The sequence below is a fragment of the Zophobas morio genome, unplaced genomic scaffold, assembly GCF_036711695.1.
Source record: "Zophobas morio isolate AGI-343-1 ecotype UQ-CSIRO unplaced genomic scaffold, CSIRO_AGI_Zmor_V1 ptg000012l, whole genome shotgun sequence".
Lineage (NCBI taxonomy): Eukaryota > Metazoa > Arthropoda > Insecta > Coleoptera > Tenebrionidae > Zophobas > Zophobas morio.
In genome coordinates, this window is record NW_026972117.1 from 15,240,552 (window position 1) to 15,255,785 (window position 15,234).

Sequence of the window (15,234 nt, forward strand, 5' to 3'; positions counted from 1 at the left end):
TAGTTTATTGTAGTTTTTTTTTTTTTATTTTACTCTGTAATAGCTTTATTGGCGTTAATAAATGCAATTATTATAAATTGAGAAATTGAAACATGGAACAGTTGATAAATGAGGAAATCAAAAAATCAATTCATTCAGAAATCGAAAAATCAAAAATTTAGAAATGCCAAAAATAAAAAAATTGAAAAATAAAAAATCCAGAATCCGAAAATTTTAAAAATCGGGAAATTGAAAAATTTGAAAATCCGGAAGTTGAAAAATCGAAAAACTGGGAAACCGAAAGTTGAAAAATTGTTCTACAAATCTTGACTTAACTTTTGAAATTTCCTTGGTGGAAATACTTGACCTAATTTTTTTTGTAATAATACCACATGGGAAAAAAACTCCTCTAGTGGACTGTGCAATTCATTTTTAAAATCATGCTTATCGATTGATAGCATACTTACAAAATTGACGAATTATTCACAGTATGAAATTTTGGAAAGTTAGTTGAGACAGTTTAATTGAAACTGCAACGTTTACCTCGAATATATGGGATGAATAACCTCAAAGAAAAATTATCCCATCAACGATCAAAATCCGCACTTCTAGCTGCATTTTAGGTTTACATTGCAAAAAATAATTCAGTCAGTCGTCACAACAGATGATTTTCTGGATAATTCATCTTTTATTTTCACTTTTAACAAAAAAAAATCGATCTATACTTTTTATTTTACCCTTGACAGAAAATGCCAAATAAAAATAACAAACACAAATTTCGTTGCAGAACTCCCGCCCTGTGATACTCCCTAGCCAAAACGCCTCCGAATTCTGCCACTTCTGCGGCAAACGCGTCTACCTGATGGAGCGCCTGTCCGCCGAGGGCCGCTTCTTCCACCACGGCTGCTTCAAATGTCAATACTGCAACACCCAGCTTCGCCTCGGCTCCTACGCTTTCGACAGGGACGGAATCTACGACCACAAGTTCTTCTGCATCCACCACTACGGCATGCAGGGCGAAGTACGGGCCACCAAGGTCGCGCGCAAACCGTCTCAGCGGCAGCCAGGCAAGAGCCCGGAGAAGAAACCCCTGAGCGGAATCGCCGGCGTCGATCTGCTCGACAGAGTACAAACACCCGAAAGGATCGAGTTTGCCAACCTGAGCGGCGTGAATCCTTCCGACCACGAGGAGTCCCTGAGCCAGATGGACGAAGACGAGTGGACGGACAAGAACTTCGGCGCTTCGGCGGCGGAGTTGGGAAGCAGCGACGACGAGTCGTCGAGTTTGAGGTACAGGTTAAGTTGTTATAAAGAAGAAAAGAAATGAGTGTTTTTTTTTTTAATTCAGCGACACTGATAGCGATGATGAGGACGCGTACGAAGAGGCGTTGGAGGAACCGGCCACTAAAGAAGGAACTCTGAAGTGGGCGGAGCGATTTAACCGACGCTACTCGAAGAAGCGCGACGACTCGGACTCAGACGGCTACAGCAGTTCCGATAGGTCGAGTTACTATGAGAATACCAGCGACGGTGAGTTTTTCTTATTTTATTGTTACTTTGGAGAAACACGTTTCCATGATATTCATTTTGACAATCATTTTTGAAAATCAATTTATTATGACTACGTACAAATCAATATGTGATCAATAAAAGCTAACAAATTGTGGAATGGAGCGACAACAGGAGTGCATTCACGTTCTATCTATTATCTGCGCTATTCTGCTGTGGATATTTTTTTTCCCCTTCATGGTGATTTTTCTGCTGCTCGGTGTATGGATTTTGATCGCCGAAATTCTAGTTAAGGGGATGATTCTGCTTACGTTTGTGGCCGTGGCCGCATTTCTGTCATTCATTGGAAGTATAGTAGAGTTCTTATTTGGACGAGACCAAATGAATTATCTTCGGAACTTTTGAAAGACGCACATAACTGACGTTGTCATGGAACTGTCAATCCTGCGTTGCTCTTGGAAATTTTTATTGTTTTAACAAAGGTCAATAAAAACGTACAGAAATGATCGATTCTAGAATGTTTGCTTTATTTTTACTTCCCGAGCGTAAGTGAAGGAAGTATTGTAATCGAGTCCGTCGGTCGACTCTACTTTTACGTTTTCTCGACTTTTATTAGTCAGATAATCTCCGAAAGTACTGGCCCGATTGTTGTCAAATTTTGTATTTACATTAGGAATATCATGTAGAAGGTAAAACGCTAACCAAAATTTGTCTAATCATCCCCACCAATAATGTGATGACGTCACTTCAAAATTGTGCATAGTAAATCTGTTTTAAATTATATAAAATAACATAGTCCTACACATGTAGTTTATGACGCCGTGTTGAGTTTTCAACAGAAACGTCCAGATTTTTTTAATTTAATTTTGAATCTACAAAACTGAATGCTCTGAAATTTAAAACTTATGATAAGCATGATACATTTTTAATCAAAATATATTTGCTGATCGGCTCCAAAAAATTGATGACGTCAGCTCAAAATTTTGCCCAATAAATCCTGTCTTAAATGGGCAAAACATGATGAGTCTGATTATTTTTTAGATTTGCTTATATAGGGTGTCTCAAAAAAAATTAATGACTGAATCAATTTATTTTATTGCTTAAGTCAAGAATTGCAAAGTTAAATACTTTGAAATCTTGCAGACGTTTTGAAGTTATTGTAAGCATGGTAACTTTTTAGTCAAAATGTACAATTTTCGACAAATTTTTGATTTACCGATTGATCCGTTTTTCAATTTTTGAGTTTGGGATTTTTGAATTTTTCGATTATTAAATTTCTCGATTTTTCCAATTTTTTATTTCTCGATTTTTCCAATTTTTTATTTCTCGATTATTTTATTTTCCGATATGTATTTCAGTGTTACGATTTTTCAATTTTTCGATTCTTCAATTTCTCGATTTTTAAAAATTCCAGTGTTTGGTGTTTTTAAATTTTCTAATTTTCTGTCAATCAGTTTTTCGATTCCTCGATTTTTCGACTTCTTGCTTTTTCGACTATTAGGTGTTTTGATTTTTCGATATTTTGAATTTCTTATTTCTCGATTGGTCAATTTTTCGGTGTTTCGGTGTCTCGACTTTTCGCATTTTCGATTTTTTAATTTTTCCGGTTTTGAGATTTTTGAGTTTTATGTTCAATTTTTCTTTGATTTTAAAATTTTGTAACATTCGAGTTCTAGGATTTTTTAATTTTCGAATTTTCAATTTTTCGATTTTTTAATATTCCAGTTTTTGGTGTTTCTAAATTTTCGATTTTTCGATCGACTGATTTTTCGATTGTGTTTTTTTTTCCACTTTTCCATTTTTGACTTTTCCAATTTTTCGGCTTTTCGATTTTTCGACTTCTCGACCTTTTGACTGTTAGATTTTTCGATTTTTGAATATTTTGATTTTCCCACTTCTCCATTGCTCAATTTTTCGATGTTTCAGCGTCTCGGCCCGATTTTGATATCTTTCGATATCTCAGTTTTTCTTTTTCAATTTTGAGATTTTTTAATTCTTCAACTTATCGATTGTTCAATTTTTGGAGATCGAATTTTAGGATTTTTCAATTATATGTTATGATTTTTCAATTTTTTGTTGTTAATTTCTTCGATTTCTCGGTTTTTGATGTTTCAATTTTTTAGTTTTTAAATTTTTTCTGTATTATCATTTTTCGATTTTTCGAATGATCCGGATTTCGATGTTTCGATTTTTAGATTTCTCGATTTTTCAATTTCTCGAACGGAAAAACTGAAAATCGAAAAGTAAAGAAATTCAAAATTTGAACATCGAAAAGCAAATTGAAAAGACTAAGAACTAAAGAATGGAAAAACTGAAAAATCGAAAAGGAAATAAATTGAAAATTCGAAATTTCGCAAATTGAAAATTTGCAATATCGAAAGGCCGAAAAATCGAAATAACGCGAAATCGAGAAACCGAAACATCGAAAAGTCGAAAATTTGAGGAATCGATGCACCGAAAAATCTAAAATTAAATTATCAAAAAACTGAAAAATACAGAAACGAAAAAATTCCCAAAATAGAAATGCCGAAAAGTTGAGGAATCGAAACCTTGAAAAATCGAAAAATTTTAGCATTGAAAAATCGAGAAGTCGAGAAATGGAAAATTCAAAAAATCTAAAATTAGAAATTAAAAAAAAAATAAAAAAACGAAAATCTGAAAAATCGAAGAATAAATTGAACGATCGGCGTTTCAGTTTTACAATATTTTAATGTTTCAATCTTTTGATTTTTTAAATTTTCCGTTTTTCGACTTTTCGTGTTCCCTATTTTTCAATTTCTCAATTTTCCGATGTTTCAGTTTTGGGATTTTTCAATTTTTCTTCCATTTTTCAATTTTTCGATATTATCAGTTTTAGGATTTTAATTCTTCAATTTTTCGATGTCTCTCCATTTGTTACGTTTTCGATTTTTCAATGTATAAATTTTGGATTCCTTAATTTTTCGAAGTTTCGATTTTTGAAGTTTTAGATATTCTAATTTTTTTATTCTTAAATTTTAGACTTTTCGATCTCCCAATTTTTCAGTTCTTTGACATTTCTATTTTTCAATTTTCCGAATTTTTATGTTTTCGATTTTTTAGTTTTCGGTGTTTCCATTTCTCGATCTTTCGATTTTCAACTTCTTGGTTTCAGATGTTTCAGTTTCTAAAATTTTTGATTTTTCGATTTTTCAATTTTTCGGTTTTTAAAATCATTCAATTTTCGTTTTCTCAATTTTCCAACATTGCAGTTTTACGATTTTTCTGGTTTTTGACTTTCAAAGTTTTGATTTTTTAAGATTTCGATTTTTCGATTTCCTCGATGTTTCAGTTTTTCGATTTTTTAGTTTTCGGTGTTTCCATTTCTCGATGGTTCGATTTTCGACTTCTTGGTTTCAGATTTTTCAGTTTTTCAATTTTTCGGTTTTTAAAAGTATTCATTTTTCGATATCTCAATGTTCCAACGTTGCAGTTTTACGATTTTTCAATGTTTTGATTTTTTAAGATTTCGATTTTTCGATTTCCCCGATGTTTCAGTTTTTCGATTTCTCTATTTTTCTTCCATTTTCCGAATTTTTATGTTTTCGATTTTTTAGTTTTCAGTGTTTCCATTTCTCGATGTTTCGATTTTCGACTTCTTGGTGTCAGATTTTTCAGTTTTTCAATTTTTCGGTTTTTAAAATTATTCATTTTTCGATTTCTAAATTTTCCAACGTTGCAGTTTTACGATTTTTCAATTTTTCGATTTTTCAGGTTTTCAAGTTTCCAAGGATTTTTTTTTAAAGATTTCGATTTTTCGATTTCCTCGATGTTTTAGATTTTCGATTTCTCAATTTTCCGTCCAATTTTCAATTTTTCCAGATTATCAATTTTTTGATTTTGAAGTATTTTAGATTTTTTAGATTTTCGATTTCTCGAGCTTTCGATCTTTGGATTTTTTGGTTGTTCAATTTCTCTTATTTTTCCATTTCCTAATTTTTCGACTTGTGGACTTTTCAATTTCTGAAAAAACTGAAATACTATTCCAAAACTGAAACGACGAAAAATCGGAAAACTGAGGAACTGAAACATCTAAACATCAAAAAATTCAAAAACTTGATCATCGTCAATCGAGACATCAAGGGCCGGTTGCATAAACGCAAATCAAATTTAATGTCTGATTAACTCCATAGTAACGATTGTTATTATCATAGTTACAATTGTTCTTAATCAGAGATTAAATTTGATTTGCGTTAATGCAACCGGCCCTTGATGTCTCGATTGACGATGATCAAGTTTTTGAATTTTTTGATGTTTAGATGTTTCAGTTCCTCAGTTTTCCGATTTTTCGTCGTTTCAGTTTTGGAATAGTATTTCAGTTTTTTCGATTCCTCAATTTTTCGATTTTAGATATTTCAGTGTCGGGATGTTCAGTTTTCAGATCTTCAATTTCTTGATTTTTTTCATATTTAGATTTTTCAATTTTGGTGTTTCAGTTTTGGTATTTTTCGGTTTGTTTTTGATTTTTCGATTTCTCGATATTATCAGTTTTGGGATTTTTCAAATTTTGAGTTTCAGTTTTTCGATTTTTCGACTTTTCGATTTCTCAATTTTTTACTTTTCGATTTTTAAATTTTAGATTTTTCAATTTTTGGATATTTTAATTTTGCAATTTTTAAATTTTAGATTATTCAGTATCTCGATTTCTCAATTTTTCTTCCAATTTTCAATTTTCCATATTATCAGTTTCGGGATTTAATATTTCGATTCTTCAGTTTTTCGATTTTTCAGTTTTTTGATGTTTTGATTTGTCGAACTTTTGACTCCTTGGTTTTAGATTTTTTAGTTTTTCAATTTCTCGAGCTTTCGACTTTTCGACTTTCCGCTTTTTTGATAATCCGATTTTTTGTCGTTTGTGTTTTGGAATTTTTCAGTTTTTTTCGATTCCTCAATTTTTCGATTTTCGATATTTCGGTGTCGGGATTTTTCAGTTTTCAGATTTTCAATTTCTTGATTTTTTTCATTTTTAAATTTCTCAATTTCTCGATGTTTTAGTTTTGGAATTTTTCAATTTTTCTTTGATTTTTCGATTTCTCGATATTATCAGTTTTGGGATTTTTAAAATTTTGAGTTTCAGTTTTTCGATTTCTCAATTCTTTACTTTTCGATTTTTAAATTTTAGATTATTCAGTATCTCGATCTCTTAATTTTTCTTCCAATTTTCAACTTTTCCATATTATCAGTTTCGGGATTTTTTAATATTTCGATTCTTCAGTTTTTCGATTTTTCAGTTTTTTGATGTTTTGATTTCTCGATCTTTTGACTCCTTAGGTTTAGATTTTTTAGTTTTTCAATTTCTCGATTTCTCGAGCTTTCGATCTTTAGATTTTTTGGTTGTTCAATTTCTCTATTTTTGGATTTCTTAATTTTTCGGTTTATTGATTTTTTAATAAAAAACTTTTCAGTTTTTAACTTTTAGATTTTGCCCTTTTTCCATTTTCCCAATTTTTCGACTCGTGGACTTTTCAATTTCTCGATCTGTCGATGTTTCGATTCCCTATGATCAAGTTTTTGAATTTTTTGAAGTTTAGATGTTTCAATTTCGCAGTTTTCCGACTTTTTTGCGAGAAATTGAGAAACTGAAAATTGAAAAATCAGGAAATCTCGAAAAATCGAAAATTGAAAAATCGGAAAACCGAAACGTCGGAAAATTGAGAAATCAAAAATAAAAAAATAAATTGGAGATCTGAAAACTGAAAAATCCCGACACCGAAACATCGAACGAACTGAAAAATTCAAAAAACTGAAACGACGAAAAATTGGGAAGTTCAAACAATGAAAAATCGGATTATCAAAAAAGCGGAAAGTCGAAAAGTCGAAAAATCGGAAAACTGCGAAACTGAAACATCTAAACATCAAAAAATTCAAAAACTTGATCATCGACAATCGAAACATCAAGAGATCGAGAAATTGAAAAGTCCACAAGTCGAAAATTTGGGAAAATCGAAGAAGGGCAAGATCGAAAAGTTAAAAACTGAAAAGTTTTTTATTAAAAAATCAATAAAGCGAAAAATTAAGAAATTGTAAAACTGAAACAACGGAAAATTGAAAAATCGAAAAAAGAAAAATTTTTAAAACCGAAAAATTCAAAAATCAAAGATTTTAAATACCGAAAAATTGAAAAACTGAAAAATCTAAAACCAAGAAGACAAAAAATCGCAATGTATTAATTTTCAGTTAATAAAATCGCGGAAACACTATGCATTTTCGTATTCTACAAGGTCTGAGGCACCACAAACCATAAATCAGCCATTCGTCGAATTGACCCTATTTACAGATCTAGTATCCAAGACTTAACAAAATACATACCAATTTTTTTAATTTTATTTTTTCAAAAAACTGACAAGTTATGTGACATTTTTAATCTTCATAATGGGAAATTACATGTACATGAGTTAAAACCCGACCATGCAGCCGCAGCAGAGAAACATCTTCGTTGTCTTACACGCCTTTTACATAGTTCTCTTCTGGACAGCAGTCGTTATTCTTACGATGATTCTCACTACTTACTGTGTGATTGTTTTTGCTAGTGCAAGTATAGCGGACGGGTTAGAACTCGCCGCGACTGCGTTGTACGGAATAATGGACTTTATGATGGACTTAATAGCTTTAATAATAGACATCAATGGTTAAAAACGACATTACTGACTTGGAAGTGGTTGTCATGGCATTAAAAAGAATTGTCCCATTTTGTGTTAATAAAAGTACTAATTTAAATTTTGACCTTCATTGTTTCTTCAGTTGCACTGAACCACAACAATCATCACGGGATAACGTCAAATTTTATTTGTCCAAAATAAATGACGCGAATGACAAGCTAAATTTCTTGTCATCTCCACAAAAAAATTAATGTGATACAAAATGAAAAATTCGCGTTTCATAAATCATGAAAGCGATTTACGCAGTGGTGTTCTTATTTATTTTCTTCCTTATGTGTCTGAATGTCTTCGCAGAGTCTATAGAGTTTCTACTTGAGCTCGTGTTGCACCTAATTGCTTCGCGACATAACGAAAGTTTATGAAAGTTAAAAAAACCGAAGTTGTTATAGAAGAGTCAACCTTTGGTTGCTGGAGATGAAGATGTGGCTCTGGAAAATCCAGAGACGATAAGAGTTGTTCCACACTTCGGTGATAATTGGAACCTCGTCGAAAGTGTTGTGGCAAATAAATAAAAAATGTGTATTTCAAATAAATTTGTAATTCGTAGACTTTGGGTAAATGCTGTTATGATTGTAGAACCAAGAAAATGTGAATTATCAACATATATGTATCCACCTACTTGGGGGCGACTGCCAATATAATAATATTTGACTACAACTTTTCTCATATGTTTAGGCATATTTCAGTTGTGATATTTGCCAGAAAAATGTGCATAACGATAAAAGAAATTGTATTATCTGAAAATGATCAGTAAGTAAAGCTAACAATAAAAAATATCGATCAATTTGATAAAAGAACGTCAAAAACTTACTTTGAGAGTGTTCGCATAGTTGCACACAAAAATACTAGAATTACCAAATGTCGCAGGACTCATGGAGTTGATTAGAAAAATTTCTAACAACTTTCTATTTCCTTTATTCCAAGCCGTCCAACGACAGTGTGTTGCGTTTCGAAAAATTTTCAAATTCTGCAAAAATTATTAAACCCAAAACATGTACCTATGTCTAACTTACTTGATCTTCCAATGATTGTCCGGAATAAAAAAGTAAAGATGCGTTTATAGAAGCGGCGAAGAGTGTGAAGAAAATCCGAAGAAAGTCGACTTCGACGCGTTCCTAACAAACGTATGACGACTTTTTGCGACTATAGAAAATGTGATCACTTACCACAATGATTACAAACAATACAGCAATAATAAATGCTGTTCCCAGAATTAATAGAGTCAAAAATGGAACGAAAATAGCGTCATTGATCCTTCGTATAGCACTAAAAGCAGCAATATATTGACAGTCGTGACAACAGTCGCTGATTTTACGTTTTAGAAAGTTGATGATGACGAATGCACACTTTTAGTCTCGTCGCGACTTTTTGTTGATAATTTTGGTCGTGAATTAAGTTAACGTCGTCAAAGTGTCTGTATTCTGTGTCAATATTTTCGAAAAGTGTATTGGTAATATAGGTTTGAAACGTCCAGTGCATTATTAAGTACACTATAAAGTGACAAAGCGAGATACCCAAATAAGCTCCGAAAGGAAGTGTAAAATAGTAAGAGATTTTCAAAAAATACGAAATTTTCTCGATTGGTACCTTGTTAAATAGACTAATTGCGTAATAGATGTCGTCGTTTTGTCCCGTTATTGGCCAATACAATACGAGAGCTATTAAAGCCAAAGTATCATTCAAGAATACGAAAAACATTATCGTTCGTGCTTTTTGTTTAACCAGTTTGGCTATTTTTGGGTGAAAGGTTTCATAGTCCCACATTTTTAGAAACGTTTCGTTCATTATCTGTATGGTTTTCTTGTCGGAGTTGAATAGTATTATTACAGCTGCTTGCCCCTGTAAAATAAAAAAAAAGTTGCTATTGTCAACGTGGCTGTAATTTACCTGACATGTCATAAGGAAAAAGGGTCCATATTGAGTTAAAAAGTCTCCGTTGAAAATCACCAATCCATGAATTAACTCGATTATGCTTATAATCAAGTGAAAGACAAACCCGATTTTTACACAAAATCGTAAAGGGCGCACTTGTGCTAACGTTACCGTTATTAGATGAATGATCCGAAGGGGATCCTCTGAAACTAAAAAAGATAAAATGATATCTGTGTTTAGTATGAGAAAAACTCAGTTCTACTAAATGCAGCTACTTTTAACACTAACATTTAAATTTTTTTCTTTCTTCAGCATAGAGGTCACACATGACGTGGGCTCTCATGATTTGCCCACTGACTGACGAAAAAGTCACTTTTGTCGTTATTAGAAACAACTAAAAATTGTGATTAGGAAAAAGAAGAATATTCATTTGTAGAATTTTGAATAATTTAACTAACAGCTCGATGTATTAGTAACCTAAATTCATGTCAGTGTTATCGTTTTTGTTTGTAAATTTATCGTAGTTGTAAGTAGTGTTATATACTAACTTTTCCAGAACTGAAACTTACAAATACAAATGTTGTTTACAAGCTTTTAGAGGCTCACTTCGTGTTTCGATTTTGGGTTGTTACGCAGTTGTTTTAGTATCTTTAATTAAGTAGTTTGTTGTTTTAACTCATTTGGATTCATTAGTGTGCAATAAACTATAAACTCTAAGACAGTTATTTTTATATGGGAGATGTGGGACACATAGGTTTCAATACAAGGAAATCTATCTAGTGTGTTTCTGGCATCTCGTGTTGGGCTGAGTAAAAACTGCCATTGTTTAAATACGTATAGATAGTTCCATCCTATAGTTTCGAGCATGCAACTCAACGGCCGGCGAATAAAATAAGAGATGGCGGCACCAATGTTATCTTAAAAATTCCTGGCAATCTTTGATCGTCTTTTTTATTTATTAATGACATAATGGTGACATAAAATATTGAAAAAAAAAACACTTGTTAGTGATTATTAACTTCATTTTCCAAAAATAATTTCACTGTATTAATGCAATTTTTATTTGTTAAAATTTTGTCTGCGGATTTTTTTCTTGAATATATATTCAAATTTTGCCTTAGTTTTTTAGGGCAGTAAATAATGTAATAATGGGAAAATATTACTCCTTTACTTTGGATGGATATAGGTTTTTTTTTGTGTAAGTGTCAAATGAAAGGTACAGTAAATCAAAAACAGGTTGTGTCGAAGAAGTTTTTTATCTCATTTCCGTCCAAAAAAGTTGACAATGTTTTTGATACTATTTATCGATTTTTAAGCTGAAAACAGTGGTGAAAACCGTGTTCCGAAATTTGTTTAAATACTTAATTAAGATATGGATTTTTAAAGACAGGTCATGAAAAATTCTACCGAAATTTTAAAACGAAGATACAATACCTTGTACTATTTGTGAACATTATCCTAAATTATATTTGACCACCAAATTTCACAAAACACGAGGGCTCACAAGATTTTTTAAAACACTTTCCGTTATAAAACACCAGAAATCCCTGAGATTCATTAAAATTTCTCAAATATAAAACACCTGAGGGTTCCAGGATCCTTTAAAATTTATTCAAATATAAAACACCAGAAGCCCCTGAGTTCATTAAATTTTCGCAAATATAAAACACCTGAGTGCTTGAAGATCCTTTAAAATTGTTTAGATATAAAACATGAGGCCCTCCCTAAATTTTTTAAAACGCTTTCAGACATAAAATACCTGAGGATCTCAAGATCTTTTAAAAAAATTTCAGAGATAGAACACTAAGAGTCCCTATAAAACATGAAGTCCCCTCTAAGATTCGTGAAAACACTTTCAGATCCTTTACAATTTTTCCAAAATAAAACACGAGGGCCCCCAAGATTTTTTAAAACGCTTTCCGTTATAAAACACCAGAAGTTCCTGACAGTCATCTGGATTCTGGATTCTTAATTTATGGGGGCTGACCGTAGCCAGCCGGCACTTAGGCCTCGCCTTTGGGCCCATTGTACCTTCCCCAAGTCCATATCAGGGTGTTTTCCCGCTCCTCTACTCGTCAAGCCACCCAACTGCTTGAATGTACTTGAGTAATGCAGAGGGTGGAAACTCCCTGATATTTGCCATACTAGGCCAGACGTCCCCTAGTATGGATTCCCTGTAGGAGGCTAGGGCTGGACACTCACGAAGAATGTGCTCAGCTGTTTCCTCTTCTTCATTGCATCCACGACAGATTGGGTCTGTTACCACCCCTATCGTATGTAGATGTTTGTTAAACTGGTAATGTCCCGTAAGGAATCCTACCAGTTTACGCAGTTTGTCCCTTGAAAGTGAGAGATAAAATTTCGTCAACTTACGGTCTGGTGTCGCCATACAAGCTCTACTATGCCGACAGCTGCTCAACTTCACCCATATCTGCTCATGGCGTCTCTGGGTATATTGCTTTACGAGTTCGTTCGAGAGGGCGACCGAAGGCGTGATTGCCGGTTCAGGTCCCCAGAAGGGCATGCGCGCGGCTCGCTTCGCCATCTCATCTGCCCTCTCGTTTCCTTCGTTGCCACTGTGTCCTTTGATCCAACGAAGTTCCACACTATTCCTCTGCGTTACATACTTTAGCGTTTGTCTGCACTCCCAAACCAGCCCGGATCGAACCATACAGCTGTCCAGGGCTAGTAGTGCAGACTTGCTGTCAGTAAGTATGCGTATTGATTTGTTGCCGATTTCACGTTCAGCAATGATTCTAGCTCCCAGCATTATTCCCATCAGTTCTGTTTGTAAGACAGACGTGTGGGTGCCGAGAGGTACACTGATTTGTGCGTTCAGTTGTTCGGAGTAGATGCCGGCTCCTGAACCACTATCTGTTTTGGCACCATCGACATAGATATCTATGTCGGCTCGTCCTTCTGAATTTTCATTCATTGATATTCTATATGTCTTCTCATATATTAATTTTGTGCCCATTCGGTCACAGCCCAGCCTTAACAAGGGTATCCTGTTGAACGCCTCCGTTAAGATCCGAGTGTGCTTCGTTGTGCGGCCTTGCTTGTTCCATACTCCCAGAGAGTGAAGTCTTAGAGACGTCGTCATTGCCGCTTCCTCTATGTGAAGATTAAGAGGTGCTAAGCAAAGAAGAGTCTCCAGAGCCGCTGTGGGAGTGGTCCTCATTGCTCCTGTAACACTGAGACACGCCATTCTCTGAACGTGTTCAAGTTGCAGGGCTGTTGTTTTTTGTCTGGCTCTGGGCCACCAAACTAAAGCTCCATAGCACAGCATCGGTCTGACTATTGCCGTGTAGATCCAGAGGGCGATCTTGGGATTTAAACCCCACGACCTTCCCACCACCCTACGACATTGCCAAAGAGCCGAGCGTGCTTTTTCTACTTTATCATCAACATGCTTCTTCCAATTCAGTCGCCAGTCCAATACAACTCCCAGGTATTTGACTTCGTCCGAAAGTTGAAGCGTTGTGTTAAATATTTTTGGCATCTGTAGTGTGCCAATTTTCCTTTTCCTAGTGAACAGGATTAGTTTCGTCTTTTCTCCATTAACGGAGAGGGTATGTCTGCTGCACCATTCCTCGACTATTTTTACTGCAGCTTGCATTATCTCACATAATGTATCTGCGTTTTTTCCTGTTAGCAGAATGACTAGATCGTCCGCGTATCCGATTGTGTGGTAGCCAAGATCATTGAGGCGTCGTATCAGGCTGTCAACGACAGTATCCCACAGTACAGGAGAGAGAACTCCTCCCTGAGGACATCCCCTGTCTACAACAGCCTCGATCTCAGTGCCACCTACATTAATCATTACTTCCCTGTTCCTCAGCATACCGGCCACCCACCTACTTAGGGTGGGGTCCACGTCGTGCTCTCGTAGGGCTAGCTCTATGCTTTTGAAGGTCGTTTTATCAAACGCTCCTTCAATATCCAAAAACATTCCTAAGGTGAAGAGTTTGTTCTCCATCGCCCACTCTATACGGTTTACAATTGTGTGTAGGGCCGTATCGGTGGATCTTCCTTGGATGTAGGCATGTTGGTTCGGATGTAGAGGTCGCTTGCTCAAAGCAGTCTCCCGAATCTCTTTTTCGCTTAGTCTTTCTAGCGTTTTCAGCAAGAATGATGTTAAGCTAATTGGTCTGTAGGATTTAGCCAAGGTGTAATCTTGTCGTCCTGGCTTAGGTATAAAGATAACCTTTACTTTTCGCCATGCATTCGGTATGTAGCTGAAAGCCAGACACGCCCGAAGCATTGGCAACAAAATAGGGCGTAGTCTGCTCATTCCCCTCTGCAGGAGGGCGGGATAAATACCGTCAACTCCTGGAGATTTGTATGGGGAAAAGCTGTCCACTGCCCACTCCAGTCTTGCCTCCGTGACTACCTTTGCAGCCAGCGCCCAGTCCTTCGGGGAAGGTTGAGTACCGGCTACATCCCTTTTGGAATGAGAGGTAGTCCTTGTGCTGCCTGGAAACATGGTCTGCAGCAAAAGTTCTGCGGACTCTTCTAGGGTGGCTGTAAAGGTGCCATCTTCTTTCTTTAGGAAACCTAGTTGATGTGTGTGGTCCTTCGAGAGAACTCTCTTCAGCCTTGCGGCCGAAGCAGTCGACGTTATGTCGCTGCAGAAGGATCTCCACGTTTCCCGTTTCCTCTTTCTTAATTCTTTCTTAAACTCTTTCCGGTGCTCTTTATAGGCTTCCCAGTCTTCAGTTTTCTTAGTGTTTTTTGCTCTATTGAAAAGTTTTCTTAGCCCCGATTGAAGTAGGCTGAGCCTTCGGTTCCACCATGGTGTACCTTTGCCCAGACCTTCCTTCTTTAGGGGGCAACTTTTCTCATACGCTGACATTAGAGAGTCGTTGATAATGGTCAAGGTTTTCTCTATGTCTTCTGTCGATCTGTATTCTGTTGGTATAGACTGCACGGAGGTCCCCAGTCTGTCGTCCAGTTCTTCGTTGTATAAAGCCCAGTTCGTCAGCCTAGGGTTCCTGTACGTCTTTGTCTCCATGTCTATACATTTTGATGTATACATGATCCATCTATGGTCTGACACTGACGCCTCTTTAGAGACGTGCCATCCCATTATATATTGTGAGATATCCCATGTAGCCAGTGTAATATCTATTACTGACTGACTACGTGATGTTACGAAAGTTGGTTCGCAGCCTCGATTGAGAATCTCTAGATTTGT

General features: G+C 35.2%; 1 protein-coding gene across 12 annotated transcripts in view; it reads left to right on the forward strand.

The window, feature by feature from the left end:
* Nucleotides 1-15,234, forward strand: part of LOC135127866 (F-actin-monooxygenase Mical) — a 150,079-nt gene that overhangs the window by 114,221 nt on the left and 20,624 nt on the right. For all 12 annotated transcript variants that reach the window (XR_010280291.1, XM_064054522.1, XM_064054524.1 and 9 more), the window contains 2 exons: nucleotides 767-1,269; nucleotides 1,328-1,509. Coding sequence is in view for 11 of the 12 variants with exons in the window: in XM_064054522.1 (XP_063910592.1) it covers nucleotides 767-1,269; nucleotides 1,328-1,509 (685 nt within the window). In the remaining variant the exon portion in view is untranslated. The remainder of the gene's footprint in view (nucleotides 1-766; nucleotides 1,270-1,327; nucleotides 1,510-15,234) is intronic.